This window comes from Oryctolagus cuniculus, chromosome 15 (genome assembly GCF_051225735.1).
Source record: "Oryctolagus cuniculus isolate XC-2025 breed Fujian yellow rabbit chromosome 15, ASM5122573v1, whole genome shotgun sequence".
Lineage (NCBI taxonomy): Eukaryota > Metazoa > Chordata > Mammalia > Lagomorpha > Leporidae > Oryctolagus > Oryctolagus cuniculus.
In genome coordinates this window covers 19,925,337-19,944,765 of record NC_142881.1, presented here as the reverse complement: position 1 = coordinate 19,944,765, position 19,429 = coordinate 19,925,337, and the positions used below count along the sequence as shown (strand labels likewise).

At 47.7% G+C, this 19,429-nt stretch overlaps 1 protein-coding gene and 1 long non-coding RNA gene across 6 annotated transcripts in view; one reads left to right on the top strand and one right to left on the bottom strand.

Annotated features, from left to right (window-relative positions):
* Positions 1 to 19,429, top strand: part of MXI1 (MAX interactor 1, dimerization protein) — a 90,949-nt gene that overhangs the window by 6,109 nt on the left and 65,411 nt on the right. For 2 of the 5 annotated variants that reach the window (XM_070057234.2, XM_089314047.1), the window contains exon 2: positions 11,480 to 11,612. In XM_070057234.2, the coding sequence (XP_069913335.1) occupies positions 11,480 to 11,612 (133 nt within the window). The other 3 variants (XM_089314048.1, XM_051823585.3, XM_089314049.1) reach the window with 3 other exon arrangements.
* LOC103351424 (uncharacterized) lies at positions 2,244 to 5,759 on the bottom strand. The gene is made up of 2 exons (XR_016221577.1): positions 4,840 to 5,759; positions 2,244 to 2,391 (listed from the first exon to the last, which is right to left on the bottom strand). It is a non-coding gene; the product is annotated as an uncharacterized LOC103351424 (long non-coding RNA).

Here is a 19,429-nt window from a genome sequence, read left to right as displayed (position 1 = left end):
CGGCTAGGTCTCTGACTCGCGTCTGCAATCTCAACCATATCCACGTGTACTCATTTTACAGCCCAGGAATGAAGTCCAGAGAGGTGACATGACTTGCTCAAGGTCACCAGCAACCTGAGGCACAGCTGGTATTTGAAACCCTGTGTTGATTGTCCGAGGTCTTCCTGCACACATCTTGCTCAGAAGAAATTTAGAACTGAGTTTGGAGACAGACTAGTCAAGCAGAGAGTTTTTTTTTTTTTTTTTCAGAGTTGTTCAACCCTCCTGGCCCTAACTCAAGTTTAAGGCTCCTAGGAAACACCACCCCCTCCTGCTGCCTTTCCCAAGTCTGTCCTCTGGGCATATTAGAGGACTTGGGGCTGTTGCTATGGTACCGGGGCCAACAGCAGGTTCATCAAAAGCCGGGTCTTTTGCCTTTTTTTTTTTTCTTAAAAAAAAAAAAAGGACTGGCCCTGCAGAAACGAATTGGCCACAAAGATTTGCATCAGTCATTGTGGCTTGTTCTGTTTTAGATCCCCCCTGTCTCCCCACCTCTCCCCCCCCCCCCACTGCCACTTTCTATAAATACAGTTGGATAAATATTGATTTAAACTGGGTTTCTAGAAGAGAAGCACATGCTTGCCCTGGCATAGTCTTCACTTAGATACCACGAGTCTGTCGGGCCTGACACACCTAACCCCTGGCAGCTCTGGCTTCCAAATGACCCATTTTGGGGAGGTGAGTAGTGGTTTTGTGGCTTTTGAGTTTAAAAAAGGGGGGGGGTGGTGTGGGGGGGAGACAAGTAAAAAAGCAACAACCCAGCCAGAAATGGGAATCTTCTTGCAGAATGAAGCCAGCAGTTTTGAGCAGGCCAGAATCTGGGGAGGTTGGTGGTAGTCTGGCCTTCTGAACTCCTCTCTCTCTCCTCCATTCTTTCTCCTCCACTTAGGTTTGGTTATCAAAGGAGGCAGGTGATGAGCCAGAAGGAGCCCCAGAGGGCACGGAGCATCCGTCACCCTCACTAAACGTGCAGGCTGAGGCCCAGAGAGGGACAGTGGCTTGCCCAACATGACACAGGAGAGGCACAACCAGGTCTCTCTGGGCTGTGTCGCAGGCAGAACCCCAAACGGGGCTTTTGTTTTACAGGTCAGGTGCTCATAAAGTCAGCAGTTCTCAAGTCTGCTTTCCTGATCCCAGGGCGTGTCCAGTGATTGCAGAGGTCATTGCAACACGCTCAGCAGTCTTTCAAAATGAAGCTAATTTGAATTTGTCATACTTAAGAAAAATATTTCCCTTTACACTTTGGGGGTGGGTGGAGGAGCCTGAAGGTGGTGATAGTGATGAGATGGCTACCCCAAGCCCTAACCAAGGGAAAGGAATCCAGTCTTGGGTGTGTGTTGGGGTGGAGGGTGGAGCTCCAGGCTCCCCCTGCAGATGGATGAGGAGAGGGGGAGCGGCTTCAGTTCCCCAGGGACAGACACCTGCTCCCTGACTCTACTGCTAAACTTCAGAGAAGCAGTTGTCTGTGATGTTGTTGTCCTCGAGTGGGCTGGCTAGAGGTGTAAAAGCTGTCGCAGCGGACTCGGCCTCTCTGGCCACAGGCCGTGGGCGTTTGCCACCACCACCCCGAGCTGGAGGCTCCTGTGCTTCCTCCTCTTGGCAGAATGCTCTGCTGGGCCCCTTGCTTGTGAAACATTTTGAAAATTCAGATGACCCTTGCTTTGAGCAATAAACCCCCAGGAACTGCATATAAACAGAATCCCTTTTTAAAAGACGTAGACTGGAGAACGCTCTTGAAAAGGCCCTTGTGGCAACTTCATTGGTAAAGTGTGGAATTATGTTTTGTGCCACTCATTCTGCCTGAATTCATTAATTCATTTATTCATTAAACTGTTAGCTAAGGAGGCACGTCCTTGCTCCGTACTGGGCACTGTGCTAGGTCCTAGGAGTGCAGCACACGCCCTCATGGACTGTGCGCCCTGTTTCAGCGGCAGGTCTTAGAGATGTCTACAGTGAACCCCAGCGGCGTGAGATGGCATCCGACATGGGCTTTGTGTCTTCACCTGCTAGTTGGGAGGACAGAAGAAGACAAATTTGTCCTGAGCTTCCAAAAAGAGCACTTCCTTCCCTTTCTGCTCCCTGCCCCCCACACACAGTGTTTAAAATCCTTTGTATTTTTATGTTTTTCTTGTGATTTCTACAGATCTGACTTTAAAAAAAAAAAACTGCCTGAGCTTAGGAAACCAAATACCTCACAAGCAGGCTTGTAAATAAACACATTCCACTGTGAGTTCTTTATAGGCGTGGCCTTCTGCACGTGGAGGACTGTCCACACACACCAGCGTCCTACGAAGTGCACTGTCCCGCTCAGCATGCCCTCGGCCCCATACTGCTGGGATCCAACTGCAGTGTCTGCAATGGAAATTTAAACACAGCAATATTAGAAAGATAAACACACTGTCTGGAGGGAGAAGGAGATTGGGAAATTCAAACTAAAGCCAATAAAAGGGGATTTGGATTACCCACTATTTGACATATTTCACTCTGTATCTCTTTGCTATTTAGCAAGGATACTCAAATAAAGACAATCTGGGAGTAGACAGGCTACTGCCTGAAAGTGGAGGGGAGGCCCAGCGCTGTTGTTTCTCGCCATGGCAGGCAAGTGGGAGCTGGTGGGGTCTTCATTTGTCGTGTGTCCAGAGCCCAGAACTCCTCTGTGGCCTCCCTTGTCTTCTCCCGTCCCTCCCCACAGCCTCAGCATCCTGCCACGTTTCTCGGCTCCCAGGGCGCTGAGGGTTGCATGCAACCTCCTTTCATTCTTTCTACCAGCTGTGAAAGTTAGCTCTCTTCCACGAATAGGTTCTAAAATGTGCCAGGAGCCAAGCACTGTGCTTGGAGCTTCCATGATGAAGTCTATAAGGTCTCCAGTTCCCGTTCTCCATTCCAGCTCAGGTGAGAGAGGAACAGAAACTTGTAAACAGTTCCCATCTGTCTTCTGGGAGCCTGATACCCTGTCTGTAAGAGGACCACTGGCAAGTGCAGTGTCTTCTCTGTTTCCCACAGGAATGGTGACAATGGCCAATTTTTACTGAACACTTATTATGTGCCAGCACAATGCTAAGTGCTTTATATTAAATCCTCACAAATATCCGCTAGGCTATAACATCCAATAGGGAGCTATCATTATCTTCATTTTATAGACGAGGAACGCCTTAGCCTTAGCAAGCCTGACTAACTCCCAAGGCCACACGCTAACAAATAGTGGAGCTCATTAGGACTGAAACCCAGGCTTTTGTTTTTCTGAGCAAGACCTTAGCACTCTGGGAGAACCCTCAGAGAGCAAGAAGTTACTGAGATACAAGACATGCAGTCTGCACTGTCAAGGGTAGACTGAGGGCTCCCCTAGGATGCCTCCCTGGAGGGACTCCTTCTGTCCCTGCTCATCCTAGGGCAGGAAGTGGCAGCCAAGAAGCCAAAACCTTCCAGGGCTCTTAGGCTCTGGCGCTGAAGCCATAGAGGCCCCTTTCTCCGGAGGGTGATGGTCTAGGGTGTTGCTGCTTCATGTGCCCAGCACCCCTTGGGGAACTCACCCAACCAGTAGGACTCCAGTGGCTCTGTGCTCTGGGGTGTCAGGGGTGTGAATCCACACCCTGGCAGGCTGGAGGAGGCTTCCCAGAGGTGCCCCAGCTTGTAGGGCAACTGGGCTGTCCCATGCTTAGGGCCAAGGGCTTCTGCCAGGGAAGCCAGACAGGAGGCTAGGGCAGGCCGCAGACAAGCCCCAGTCCCTGGTGCAGTGGGGACAGTGCAGGCTGGCCACATCCCATCAAGCCATGTAGGCCCAACCTCTAACTGTCCCCGTGGGAGATCTAGGAAACAAGAAAGATCTCAAGTAAAAGTAGGTTCACATCACTCACCAGGTTAAAGCCCTTCAATAGTTTCTTTTGTGCCTCACTTAAAATCCAAACTCCTTACCATGGCCTTTACCTTTGCTGTTTAGAATGCGTGTAGACCGAGGCTGGACAGCCTTGGCATCTCCCGGGTGCTTGTCAGAAATGACACTCCCCTACACCTGCTGGGACAGAATCTGCATTTGGACAATTCCCTGGAGCTACGTGTGCTCCTTAAAGCTTGAAAAATCCTAGGCAACTTTTGTGGTCTTCTCTGATTCCCCCACTGACCTAAAGCCATCCCATTTTATAATTTATCCCTTCTATTTCTTACCATAATTTAGTTATTTTACTTGCTTAGCATCAGTCTGTTGGGCTAGAATGTAAGCTCCTTGAGGACAGGATCCTTATGTTGTTTTGTTCATTCTGCTGTCTTCAGTGTCTAGCTTAGCGTGCAACACAATGTAGATGCTTAAGGAATAGTTGTTGAACGAATAATGCGTTTTCTGACTTTAGCTTTCTGTTCTTGCATTTCTCATCAAGAAAGTGGTGGGAGTTCTTGTTCAGCTTAGTCTGGAATTAACATCCTTGATTCCCAGGCATTGCTGACACTCAAAAAACAATAACAAAAAGCCTCACTCCTGCACCTCCTCCACCTCCCACACATTTCTGTAGCCTTTTAGAGCGATGGGATTGCCCTTAGTTGAGACCATTGCCCTAACCGACCTTGTTTGATTGAATCTGATTGAATGCAACATGATGTATGCTGTGGAGTCCCAGAGTCAGAAACCCAAGGTTTGAATCTGTTCCTTGCCTGTGTATCCTTGGGCAAATCGCTGACCCTTTCTGGGCCCCGACTGCCAACCAGGAATCTCAGAGGTGTGCTGAGGATTAAATCAACTGACTGTAGAGGCAGCGAGTGGGCAAATGGTGCATGTTGTTCTAGGATCTCTGGAGGATGTGAGGGTCTTACCGTCAGGGTGGGAGAGATGGGGAGATGGCCCGTGTCTTCGGACAGGCAGAGCCTGGTGATCTGATTATCCATGCTGCCCGGGACGGAGAACTCAGACGCAGGAAGCAGGCTTGTGATTTAGTGTCCAGGGCCTGGCTGGGCCTCCCAGTGACCTCTACGAGTTTCTGCTCCTGGAAGGGAGTGGTGATGCCAGGGAGTGGGGGCAGGGCCTCTCCAGGCCAGCTACTGGCAGGGGGAAGGAGGGTAACCCAGGGCTGTGGCAAGAATGTGGGGCATCCTCTAAGCAGCAGAAGGCTGGCCTCTGGCGGTATTTTTTTTTTTTCCTCTCCAGGCTTTAAAATCAAGTTGCATCTAACTTTGAAAGAACAGAACATTGTAATACAGAAACCTGACAAATGCCACAACAGAGGATATTATAGTTTACTTGTGCTTTTGCTATAGATGCAAAAGTCATAGGCAAAATGTTAACCCACAGAATTGAGCAGGACTTCAAAAGAATATTATACTGTGGCTGACCAGGTTAGATGCCAAACATGGCAGAAAATCATGAAATCTCGTGTATATGTGATGACAGATACAAATTAGAGGAGAATAATACGTGACTATAGCGACATGTGGTGGTGAGTCTTTTGAAAAAGGTATTTGGAAGGGGTTCCCAATGAAGGCAACTACTTCAATACAACACGCTGTTGATTTGTGGGGTCTTTTAATTAAAGTGGGAGAGTGGGAATGGCCATGGCCATCGCCAGCAGAGAGGGAGCTGCTTCTCCATCTCCTATCCTCGGGGAAGAGTAAGCCTGGAACCGGGAACAAAAACAGCCTTGGAGCCCTCTGCCATGTGCCTTGATCGTGATATTTACGGTTGAAAACTATCAGAAAGTGGAGCTCCACCTCTGTTGTTTCTTTAAACTGGAATTCACCTGCAGAAGAAATATGGAGACAGATGAGTGCCTAGGGCTGCGGGACTGAGTGCTAACCCTTGCTCCATCAGTTTGAGAGACAGCTGTGTGGCCTTGAGCAAGTTGCTATACCTCTCTGAGCCTCAGTTGTCTTAATAAATGGAGACTGAGAAATAAGCTTAATGATATAAACTCCTGTGACAGGAACCATGAAATGTTACTTGGGGGAACATTCACTTGTTGTGGCCTTAGCCAAATCCCTGCACATACCTAATCAGTTGCACCCCTGATCCCCCCAAGTGGGGAGCTCCGGGGTAAGCAAGCCACTTCGATGTGCATGTTAATTGAGTCCTGCATTGCAGATTTCTTCTTGGATCCAAGTCCGTGCAAACAAGAAAGAAAAGGACATTTAAGAGAGTAGTGCATCCATTATAATCACCGAAATAGGCTGCTGTAATAAGGGCCATTTAATAAAATGTGAGAAGCCCTTTTCTAAGAGGAAAGAGATGGGTCAAGTGCAGCTGTTTGAGCCTTTGCCAATGGTCTGATCTCACCAGAAAAACTGGAGTTAAAAAACAACAAACTTCCAGATTCAGCGATCTCAGATTAACACTGCCTCCCCTGCTGTTCTCCCCAGCCCTTGTCCTTTCTTTCCCTCTCTCCCCAGCTGGGGCACCTGGGTCACCTGGAGGTGTCTGTGTGGTGGAGATGTCAGCCGGCAGTCCTGGCGACTGGAGCCCGGGGAGGCGGCAGCCACCTCTCGGGTTTAGCATTACGTCATCCCTTCTGGACCCAAATTTATCTCGGCTGCACACAGGCCCGCAGCTCGGAGCTGCCGCTGACTTGAGGAGAGCTTACGCATGAAGTTAGGCAGGGCTGACTCACTGGGCAGACAGAAGGGTTTTCTGCTGCTCTTCACGTTTCTGGGCCCTGGGGGAGAGATGGGAGGAGACTGGTCGGCATTTTGGGTGTGTGTGTGTTGGGGGGGGAGGGATGGGGAGATGTATAAATGTTATGGTTCTCCTTTAGGAGCTCCGAGCTCACCACCCCCTGCTCCCAACATGATTGTTTGAAAATAATCCTTACAGATAATTGCAGAAAATCGTACCCTACACAGTCAGCACTCTGTGTTTTCAGGGAAGTTCTTGTAAGTACCAGGTGTCACCAACACGGTGGCTTTGCACTTGCCACTTAACCTCATGGCCTCTTCCCCTCTCTCCATCTCTTTCATCTGCAGAAAATGTGTATAACACATCACCCTCCATTGTTCATGAATCTGCAATAAATCACTTGGAAATTTGTGTGTAATAAACTGTGCCGGGAAAGGACCCCTAAGAATTGAGAGCTGTGTCTGGTCCCTACAGAAGGCAGATTGTTAGAGACCTGGAAGACTCTGGGGGGACTTTTTCCATTTTCCAATGAAACTCCCGAGGGAGGTGAGAGAGGAGAGAGGAGGGGAGAGAGAGAGAGACAGAGAGACAGAGAGTGAGATAAGATCCCAGGTTCTTTTGTCAGTAGACTCTGGAAGCCTTTTTTCCCTACTGCCTTTTGTCGTGCTAACTGGATTCATGTGAGCAAAAGGTGGCCCTGGCTGCACCTGGGTTCTACGGATAACACCCTAAGCTTTGTGCTGGAGGGCGGCCCTTGTGGCCAGTGTCTAAACAAGATCTCCAGGAGACAGCCAGAGCAGGAAGAGGCTAGAAATATGTAGATAAACCACCCCTGAACACTGCCCACCATCACTCGTACCTTTCCTGTTTTCAACATATCTGTATGTGGTGGCTCTCTGGCTACTTTTCCATCTCTCCTCTCCCTCTTGGCCATGGCTTCAAATGGAGTGGTTAATTTACCTGGATGTCAACTATGGAAGGCTGGGCATAGGCCCCAGTCATCGATCCAGTCTTCTCTTACCATCCTGTTATGACTCTGTGATCCATGGAATTAAACTCTTATTGGATTCATGTATATTTTCAATTCACATCACTTTGCTTGATTGCATGTCACATGGGTTTAGCTGTCATGGGGTAAATATTTTTTGTTTAAGTTCCTGGTGTAGCCCTTGGCAATTTGGGATCTGAGTCTTGAAGGGGTCCTGCAAGTGGTGGAAACTTTCAGTCTAGGAGTTTTTACCCTTGACTGACAGATGTTCTGAGTAAATGGTATTTTCTTTTAAACAGTCCTGTCCCATCCCTACCCAACATATCCCTTATTGGGCGTGGATGGTAGTTGTTACCATCACCCAGTGGTGAAACTCAGATCTGAAATGACCCAGCTAACATCTGAAAAAGTATAGCCCTTTTTCCAAAATCTTTACCCCCCCCCCAAAAAAAAAATCCTTCATGGCTTGTGAACTCCCATTTTGGGCCTCCTTGCATTTGATGGAACATCTATTGGTTCCTAAATGTTATATCAACTGTAATGGTTAAAAGGGCTGGCAAAATTTTGTAACTTGTGACCTCACTGAACATTTTAGTCACTGCGCAAAACTAAAGGTACAGGCCGGCGCCGCAGCTCACTAGGCTAATCCTCCACCTAGTGGCGCCGGCACACCGGGTTCTAGTCCCAGTCAGGGCACCGGATTCTGTCCCGGTTGCCCCCCTTCCAGGCCAGCTCTCTGCTGTGGCCCGGGAGTGCAGTGGAGGATGGCCCAAGTGCTTGGGCCCTGCACCCCATGGGAGATCAAGATAAATACCTGGCTCCTGCCATCGGATCAGCGTGGCGCGCTGGCCGCGGCGGCCATTGGAGGATGAACCAACAGCAAAGGAAGACCTTTCTCTCTGTCTCTCTCTCTCACTGTCCACTCTGCCTGTCAAAAACAAACAAACAAACAAACAAACAAAACTAAAGGTACAAGGGAGAGGGAGTTAAATGCAATGTGAAGCCCACACACATTTCTGAGAGGGTGATATTTCTATTCCAAGAAGGTGCTTTTGGCAGTGGCCAAAGGAGTGGCCACAGGGAAGGGACATTCTCCCTTTACTGAGAGTTTCCTATTATTATTATTTTTTTTTTTTTTTGTCTACCAGCAAGTTAAATACGGATACTTTTACACGGTTCCCAGCTCACTCCTAAACCATTCAACAGTTCCGGCCCACTTGTCCATCCCTTCCCTAGACCACTTACTCTCAACTGGGGATGATTTTATGCCTCAGGAGACACCTGGCTGTGTCTGGAGGCATTTTGGGTTGTCACGCTTAAGGGGTGGTGATGTGCTGCTGGCATCTATTAGGCAGAGACCAGGGATGCTGCTAAGCATCCTACAATAGACAAACTGAACCCCCGTCCAGAAAGGGATGGTCTAGCCCAACTTGTTGGTGATGCCAAGGTTGGGAAACCCTGGCCTAGGCTTTGGGGGCCTGTTAGATGAAGGACTTGGAAAGACAGTGATGGCCAGAGCAGCTGGAGTCAGTCTTTTAATAGGCTGTGCTTTCTTTAGCCACTGCTTTGTTACCTGTCCACACAGGGCACTGTAAGAGGAAACAATCAGCAGTATAGCTTCCCCTTATTGAGTGCCTAGTGTATACTGAATGCTGGAATTATTTCATTTCATCTTCGCAATGAGCCCTACTGAATGTATGTGCTCCTTGGGAGCAGGGTCCCTGTTTCCCTCCTTACTGAACATGGTATTTCTAGTACAGTGCCTGGCACAAAGCAGGCCTTCAGTGTCAAGGATAATAATCATATCTGTTTTATACAGGGGGAAATGAGTTTTTTCTGGAGTTTAAAAGCACCACTGAAGGATTATGGAGAGGAGAAAAAATTTTAAGTAAGATTTAGGGGCTGGTGTTTGGCAGAGGGGAGACACATCTCAGACTGAGTGTCTCGTATGGAGTCCCCACTCTGCTTCTGAGCCAGCCGCATGCTAATGTGCATCTCGGGAGGCAGCAGGTGATGGCCGAAGCAGCTGGGTCCCTGCCATCCATATGGGAGACCGGGGTTGAGATCCTGCCTTGGGCTTGACTCAGCCCTGGCTGCTGGGGGCATCTGGGGAGTGAATCAGCAACTGGGAAAATCCCTCTGTCTCTCTGCCTTTCAAATAAAAATGCAAATAAGAAAATTTTAAAAATAAATAATAAGATTTTGAAAACTACTTGTGTGGGAGCTGAAGTGCAAGAAGGGCCTTCTGGAAGCCCTGTCTGGCTCTGACGAAATGTTCCCGTGTTTTGAGCAGCGACTGTGGCTTTTCGAGGGTTTCAATGTGTCCTGCCAGTGCAAATGAGGACACGGGGGCACAAAGTTTCGTGAGACCCTAGTAGTAGATAGCGGACGGGAAAATGGCATTTCGCATCAGAAATACTCCAGCCCCAAGGCACCCGCGGGAAGCTGCTGAGAAATGACCCTACCACGGATCGCGCAGATCTTTCCCTCCCACGAGCCGGGGAGCCTCGGCAACTCTTTAGTCTTTCTGCCCTGGAGAGACTACAACTCCCAGCGCCCCTGCGGAATCCCACAGGGCGCAGGCGCATCGGAGCGGCGCGCGTGTTACGCTTCCGGGCGTGCAGAGGGCGGGGGCGGGACTACACTTCCCAGGGGGCAGCGGAAGGGGCGGGAGGGGGCGGGCCACGGCGCTGCTCCCGCCCCTCCCCCGTGCTCGCGCTGAGAGGTAAACAAACCGCGCGCGGGCTGCCGGCGGGCGCGGCGCGGCGCGGCGGGGGCGGTGGGGGCGCCGGGGGCGGCGGAGAGCGCGCCGAGCCGCGGCCGGGCTGGCCGGCCGGCCCGCCGCACATGTCCGAGGGCGGCGCGGGACTGTAGCCACCTGCGGCGCCTCCTGTTGGCCGGGGAAGGCGGAGTGGAGAGGCCCCGGTGGCCACCCGCGGTGCCCATGGAGCGGGTGCGGATGATCAACGTGCAGCGCTTGCTGGAGGCGGCCGAGTTTTTGGAGCGCCGGGAGCGAGGTAACGGCTGGGGCGCCGCCGCCTGAGCCCGCGCCCTCCTGCCCCGCGCGCGGAGTGCGGTGCGGCGGGTGAGGGAGGGCGCGCATGCGAGGGGAGGTGCGTGTGCGTGTGTGGAGGTGCACGCGCGTGTGAGGGACGGTGCACGCGCTCGCGGGGGGGTGTGTGCCTGTGTGGGGAGGTGCGCACGTGAGGCGAGTTGCACGCGTGTGTGTGGAGGTGCGCGTGTGAGGCGACTTGCACGCGTGAGGGGAGGTGCACGCGAGGGAGGAGGCGCCGTGTGCGGGGTTGCCCCGAGGGGAGGTGCGTGAGACCGTTTGGTGGCAGGGTGGTGAGGGGGGCGGAGGCGGACGCCTGGGCTGCAGGCGGAGGGCCGGGGGACCGCGGGGTCCGGGAGGCCGGGGCTGCGAGCCGGGGGGAACGGGGGTGGGTGCGGAGCGGCCGCGGGGCCGGGGGCTTCTCGGCGGTGGAGACGCGGAGACGCGGGAGAGGGCGGCCGCGCTGTCGGCAGGGAGCGTGCTGGCGAGGTGCGAAGCGCACGGACCCCGTGGGGCTTGCAGGCGCGTTCTCGGAACGGCGAGAGGTTTCGGGCCAGGTGCACGCGCGGGTGGCAGTGGTGAGCTCCGCCTCCGGGGTGGCCGTGAGGAGGCAGGGAGGCGTGCGGAGAGGAGTTCTGGCGAGGGGGCGTGAGGCCACCTTGCAGGCGCGGGGTCTGGTGCGGGGGCCGGGCGGGCACTGGGAGTTTCTTCTTTTGACTTGACTTCTGCAGGCACCCCCGACTTCACGGGTCCGTGGAGGATGGCGTGTCTGGATTCCGCTTACACCTTTCTCCCCCCTTGCTCTCTGTAGAGTGTGAACATGGCTACGCCTCATCGTTCCCCTCCATGCCGAGCCCCCGGCTGCAGCACTCCAAGCCCCCACGGAGGTTGAGCCGGGCACAGAAACACAGCAGTGGGAGCAGCAACACCAGCACTGCCAACAGGTAGCCAGCTGGCGAGGTTTGGGGTGGCAAACTGGCGGGAGGGGCCTCCTGGTGGAAGTCTCGCCTTCCATGCGGATCCTGGAGCCCCGAGGGGCTGGCTGAGACCGCCTAGAGTGCATACCCTGGCCTTGCGTGCCAGGGAAGGAGTAGCGGCTGGAAGGGCAGCAGGAGGAGTTCTTGGGGGGATTGTTGATGGGGGGGTCTGAGAGGACTTGGCAGCCAGTGTCCCTGCACGCAGCCACATGTTAAAGTAACCTTGGGTGGGCTTGCTTTGCTCTTTCCAAGTGTAGGTTGATCCAAGGGGAATTTTTAAAAATCAGACCTGTCTGGCAGGATACAAGGCCGAATCAAAAGTTTTGTTAATGGAAAGAAGACATGTAGGTAGAGTAGGAAGTTACGGGGCACGGTTTATCTGTTGTTTAAGGAGGAAGGGAAGACCACCCTGTATAAGTTTCGCCTTCTATGTAAGGGTAAGAACTTGTAGGTTGGGGCTCTTAAGGCAGAAATAAAGGGAGAAGATCCCATCCTGTAAGCAGAACGGTTTCTGTAGGATATGCTTGTATACCCCCACTTAGACGTAGTTGGCTTCCATTTTTGAAAACTTGTGGTAGTGTCTAGCTATCTTTCCAGTGTCTTTGTTACAGGGGGCCAGTGAATTCCAAGGATTCGTCTCGTACGAAGTTTTCAAAAGATCTTTCTTAAAACATCAGCAGCTGCTGCCTTTCCCATTGATAAGAGAACATTAATGGAACCTTTATCCTGATTCTCTACACTCTGTCTAGGGATTTAATAGATTCATTCTGAAGAGGGCTGAACAGACCTTGGCTAGCTAACGTCCCCTGAAGCCTGGGGGACAGGGGAGCTTTCGGGGAGGTAGCAGGGCAGGTGCTCTCGATGCAGGAAATCGGGGGCTCCTGTCGTTGAGCCAGCCGGTGAGGCTGATCGTCCCGTCCTTCCGACACCAAGGTGAAGGCCGGGATTCGCAGTTTGCTCTTTCATTTGTCTTTAGAGCTGCATGTTTTCTATTTTGGCTTCTTTTCTTTGTTAAGACTTTTGTAATTTTTCAACTTTATTTACATTTTTGTACTGAGAGTTGACCCATGGTATTATAAATACCTATTCCCCCTTTTCCCTAAGTCTTGGAAATCTTATTTTTGCTGAAGTACAATGGAGGAAAAAAAAAGTGATATTACAAATATGTACCTTGCAAATACTAGTAATTCTATCACTTGTGATCCTTCTAACTGACGGTTGGGAGGTGGGACCTATAATATATAATTATTTTTTAAATGCATGCTTGATTTTACTGTGTCTTGGTCATAGCCTTCTGGCACACCTCTAAAATCACCCTTGCTAAGATGTTACTGCTATTAGAGAACATAGGTATAATAGCTATCTGTTCTTCGGGGAACATCAAGATAAGCTCAGATTCTCAACTTCTTTACCCGTTTTATCTTACAACTGAAAAATACAAAGGTCTATCATTTTTAAAACTAAATGAGCAATGGCTTCAGTGTACCACTGATTTCTTCCTAAATATCTTTTGAATCTGCCTTATTTTCTTCTACCTTTATTATTATCCCCTGGTTGTCAGTTACCATCATCTCTCACCTGGACACCTGTAATAACTGCTCCTATGTGGTATCCCTGCAATCACATTCTCATGCATAATATTGGCTGACCTTTGGATTCCTTCAGTGTATCACATTTCCTTCTACTTCAAGGTCTTTGCACATACTCTGTTTCCCACTGGAAATAATTTCTCTTCCCCATATGTCAAGTTAGCTTTATCTAATAACACTCTTCTTTCAGCTTAATTGTAACTTACCCATAGTGGGTCAGGTCTTCACATACTTCCTGCACCCCTACTTTTCCTTCATAGTATTTGTCGAACTTATAAAAATATAGTTATCTGATTGTTTCTTAAATTTGTGTTCCATTCATTGGGCTGAAAATTCCATGAGGACAGGGATTGTCTCTCTTTAAAAGAAAAAAAAAATTATTTCAAAGGAAGAAAGAGAGAAACTGAGAGGTCTTCCATCTGCTGGTTGACTACCAAAGTAGACACAACAGCCAGGACTGGTCTGGGCTAAGCCAGGAGCCAGGAACTTCATCGTGTTCTCTACGTGGGTGGTAAGAACCCAAGCACCTGCTACTTTCTCAGGCACCTTAGCAGGAAGCTGGATCAGGAGTGGAGCCCTTAGGGCTTGAATTGGCCGTCCGATATAGGACTTGAATTGGCAGTCTGATATAGGATGCTGGGGATGCAAGCAGTGGCTTGACCCACTGTGCCACAGTGTTGGCCCCAGTATTGAGTCTGTTCTGCTTGAACATTTATTTCTAGTACCTATCATGGTGCCCTGTGTAGAGTAGGTGTTTCTTAAGGAATGGAAGGTTTTCACACTTCAGATACACTGTCTTAAATGGAAACAGAATGTTTTTTTGCAGAGTACCGCATTAGACTGAAAAGTTGGAAGAATATTAAAAAAGTGTACTTGACTATAGAATATTTCATTTAATTTTAAAAATTAATAATTTTTTATTTGAAAGGTAGGGGAACAGAGACTGAGAGATCTCCCATCTGCTGGTTCACTTCTCAGATGCCCACAACAAATGAATAGGGCCAAGACAGAGCCAGGACCTGGGAACTCATTCCAGGTCTGCCACATAGGTAGTAGGAACCCAAGTACTTGAGCCATCACTTGCTGCTTCCCATGGTGTGCATTAGCAGGAAGCAGATTTGGGAGTACAGCCAAGACTCTAAACCCAGGTACTCTGATATGGGATGTGGCTATCCCAAGCAGTGTCTTAACCACTATACCCAAACGCCTATCTCTACATTTAATTAATATTATTATTTTGTATTTGAAAGGCAGAGTTACAGAGAAAGGGAAAGATAGAGAGATATCTTTCATCTGCTGGTTCACTATCCAAATGGCTGCAATGGCTGGAGCAGGGCCAAGCTGAAGCCAGGAGCCAGAAGCTTCATCCGGGTCTCCCATGTGAGTGCACACTTATGGGATGCCAGCATCACAGGTGGCAGCTTAACCTGTTATGCCACAATGCTGGCCCTCGGCATTTAACTTTAAAGAATACTCAATATCATCCTGTCATGCAAATAAAATGATATTCAGACTAGTATGTTCTAGGCTGGTGTTGTGATCCAGTGGGGTTAGGCTACTGCTTGCAGTGCTGGCATCTCATATGAGCACTGATTTGAGTCCAGTATGCTCCACTTCTGATCCAGCTCCCTGCTAATGCGCCTGGGAAACCAGTGGAAGATGGTCCTAGTCCTTGGGCCCCTGCTGCCCACATGAGAGACCTGGATGAAAAGCCTGGCTTCTGGCTTCAGCCTGGCCCAGTCCTGACTGTTGCGGCCATTTGGAGAGTGAACCAGCAAATGAAGGATTTCTCTGTCTCTTGTTGTAACACTGCTTTTCAAATAAATAAATAAACCTTTAAAAACAAAATAACCAGAAGTCTGTCAAATATTGGCAGTAAATATTGGTGTGAGGCTGTGACACATACATACTAATTGTTTTAAGTAACCAATTTATGCTTAAATTTCATGTTGATGTAAAATTTGTTCTGTCTTATGGATACTAAAGAATCTTATAACAGCAGTATTTCAGTTCCACCCATTAAGACTGAAGGCATTAAAAAGCAAAAATTGTTTCCTGATACTCACAAGGCTTTAACTTTTATTAAACTGTAAAGAAATGTTTCCATCTCATTAAAATTTTTTATTTATTTAATTTCGTTGAGAGGCAGAAAGATACACAGAGATCTCCCATTTGCTGATCATTCTCCAGATGGGTACAGATATCCCAGGCAGCATCTTACCTGCTAAGCCACATGCCTGCCCCTAGTCTTATTTTGGGGGGAAGGATTGTGGTTTTATATTTTCAGCTTTATGTCCTTTTTGGCTTCTCTATGGGTTTCACATTTTTTTGGAGGGGTGAGATAGCAGTGAATTTTTTCTCTAGGATTGTTGTAGAGGATTTTTTATTTGACATGTAATATCTTCTATTTTCATCCTTAAATTTGGACCTATTCATAGAAGAATTGAAGGAAGCCTTATTTTTGTGAAGTTTCTTTCTACTGTATTTTTCAAATTTTCTGTATTAAAAAAGAGTTTTGGGGGCTGGCGCTGTGGCATAGTAAGTTGAGCTGTAGCCTGTAGCAACAGCATCCCATTTGGGTCCTGGTTCGTATCCCAGCTGCCCCACTTCGATCCAGCTCCCTACTAATGTGCCTCAGAAAGCAGTGGAAGATGGCCCAAGACCCTGGGCCCCTGTACCCTCATGGGAGACCTGGAAGAAGCTTCAGGCTTAGGCCTGGCCAAGACCCATCATTGAGGCCATTTGGGGAGTGAAAAAATGGATGGAAAGTCTCTCTGTCTCTCTTCTCTCTTTGTAACTATCAAATAAATAAATCTTTTAATAAATAAAAAATAATAAACAGTTTCTGGGTCTTTGTCTAATGTAAAACTTCTAAAGTTTCAAGACAAAAATGGGAATTAGTAGTACTTAAACTCTTAGTGGTTTTAGTGCCAGTATTGTTTTTCAGTGTTTTTATATCTTGAGTGATTAACAGAATCCTTTGAGGTATCTTTCTGTGATATTCTGTCTTCTACAAAACTGAGTTAAATGAATAATTGTCAAAAAATTATTTATATGCCTCACACTGAAACTCAGGCTTTCCATTAAATGCTTCATTGCAGCATATGTTTGGTTCTGCTGGGTTTCTTAAGCTTATATTCCTCTGTGGAAGTATTGTTTGAAGGAGACTATGCATGATCATGTCTTGTAAGTCAGTAGGACAACTTTTTTATCCCATTTGATGAGAGGCCTTTTGGCCAAAATATTGAATATATGATGTGGAAGATGACAAGAGTAGAAAGAGAGTTCAGGTTTCATTGATAGAGTTCTCTGCCTATGCATGTGAGATGTTATCTGTCACTCATTTTATGATTAAAGCACATGGGGCCAGGAGATGGTAAGTGATTTGCTTAAGCCTTTAGCTATAGGTGGTGAGTTTTTTTTTTTTTTTAGTACTAGCCTGAATTTTAAGCAGTATATGCATCATTTTAACCAGACAAGACTGTTGAATTAAAGCTTTCTCTTCTAGATCTCTCCTTTCAGATGAAACAGCATTGCCTCCTTTTTGATGTAGCATGGTTTTTTTGTCATTTCTTCTGTGAGGATAGTTCTCTGGACATTAATCTAATCAAATATTTGGTGGTGTGGTTTTATAAAATATATTTCTAGATCCTACTTTGATTGATATGTAGTGCTGATGTGATTTAAGCATGCATTTTGTTGTTATGTTTTAATTTTTTTAAATTTTGGTTTCCTATGTTTAAAAACACTGGCAGACTTTTTTCTTGTGTGTGTGTGTATCTACATGTATTTTCTCCTCCCTCATGAAGCTTACCTCCTAGGAAAGAAAGCACATGTTATCAAATAAACATATAAATACATTTCTTCAAAATGACATGAACTTCTTGTAGGAAAACGAGAGGATCCTAGGTGGTGTGTAACAGAGGACCTGATCAAGTTTGATGCGTGACAGAAGGCTTCTTTGAATTGAAGGTTTTATAATCTTGTTTTCACTTTTCCTGAGCCCTTTTCTATGCTCATATTTAAGTATCTGAATTTATTTCTAGTCACTACATGATACCGTTTCATGTGTGTTCCATAATTTATTAAGACAGTCATCCATTGATGACATTTAAGTTATTTTCAAAGGATTTGTCTTTCTAGGCAGGGTTGCTGTGAGCATCATTGTACACATACGTTTGTATTTGTCCAACTAGATCCTTGGGTGAAAAATGAAGAATGAGAACTGTTGTGTCAAAGGATAGATCCCATCTTTAATAATACTTTGGGTCTCACTTGGATTTCAGAACAGTTTTGTGAAGTGAAATTATTTTCCCCATTTTTTAAAAAACAAATTATTTATTTGAAAGGTAGAATTACAGACAGAGAAAGGGAGAGACAAAGGTCTTCTATCAGTTGGTTCACTCCCCAGATGGCTGTAACAGCTGGAGCTGTGCTGACCTGAAGCCAGGAGTGAGGAGCTTCTTCCTGGTCTGCCATGAGGATGCAGGGGTCCAAGGACTTGGTCATCTTGTGCTGCTTTCCCCGGTGCATTAGCAGAGGTCTGGATCGGAAGTAGAGCAGCCGGGACTTGAACCGGTGTCCATATGGGATGCCAGTGCCACAAGTGGAGGCTTAGCCTACTATGCTACGACATTCTCTCTCTCTCTCTCTTTTTTTTTAATGAGGAAACTGAACTCAAGAGCTAAGTAACTCACAGGTAGAACTAGAAGATAAGACAAATCCCTGGAATTTGTTTCTCTGGAATCACCAAACAGTTTTCATTAATAATTTACTTAAAATCTAAGATTTAGTGACCATAGCCTGAAATTTTGTGGTGTTGATGCTCTCCTTTTCTACTCTGTCAAGTGTTGAGCTGTGTGGTCGGCTTTTAATGCCTTTTTACCACTGCTCTTTTTTAACTCTGCAGTTTGCTTCCATTTTCACTAGGCACTTAGACAACTGTCCTGAAAGTAATTAGCAGCCAAATTAATTGAACTTCCATAGAACTGTTGCTATACTTGCTTCCCTCCCAGAGAGGGGCTCATGATTTATTTCAAATAGATGACATTTACATATAATGAAATGGTATATAGTACAAGGCAGTAAGATGCTATAAACAGGGCCATCTTTATTTGTGTCCCATGTAAAGTACAGAGAGTAAATTGTTTATAGGCAAAATTTACTATAGGTTATCGGAATGCTATAATTCATATATGCTTTTCTTTTGATTAATTTCTTTTTTCAGGTTTTATTTTATTTATTTGATAAGCAGAGTAACAGGGAGAGAAGGAGTGAGAGAGAGTTGGACAGATTTTCCGTCTGCTGGTTCACTCCACAGATGGCCCCAGTGGCCGGGGCTGGGCCAGGCTGAAGCCAGGAGACAAGAATTTCATCTGAGTCTCCCGTGTTGGTGGCAGTAACTCCAGTTCTCTAGCCATCATCTGCTGATCCCAGGCACATTAACAGGGATTTGGATCGGAAGCAAAGTAGCCAGGACTCCTGGCAGTTTGATACTGGATGCTGGCTTCCTAAGTGGTGGCCTAAGCTGCTGCGCCACAGCCTGTCCCTGGATTTTCTTTATATTTAGTTTTATGACACTGGGTAAAAGGGTTTCTGTGTGGTGTTTAATTTCCTTGCCTTGTTCATTACAGGAAATATTTTTGATTGCCTTTTTTTTTTTTTTTTTTTTTTGACAGGCAGAGTGGATAGTGAGAGAGAGACAGAGAGAAAGGTCTTCCTTTTGCTGTTGGTTCACCCTCCAATGGCCGCTGCAGCTGGCGCGCTGTGGCCGGCGCACCACGCTGATCCGATGGCAGGAGCCAGGTGCTTATCCTGGTCTCTCATGGGGTGCAGGGCCCAAGCACTTGGGCCATCCTCCACTGCATTCCCTGGCCACAGCAGAGAGCTGGCCTGGAAGAGGGGCAACCGGGACAGAATCCAGCGCCCCGACCGGGACTAGAACCCGGTGTGCCAGTGCCGCAAGGTGGAGGATTAGCCTATTGAGCCGCGGTGCCGGCCTTGATAGTCTTTTGATAACACTATGTAACACTGATACTGAAGGCTAAATGACCAGAGCTTTGAAACCATTTGATAGGGACATTTCCAAGTTAATAGAATAATGTAATTTCAGTTACCAGTGAGTCATATTTTTTAAACTTTTTAAAAAAAGATTTATTCATTTATTTGAAAGGCAGAGTTACAGAGAGAGAAGTA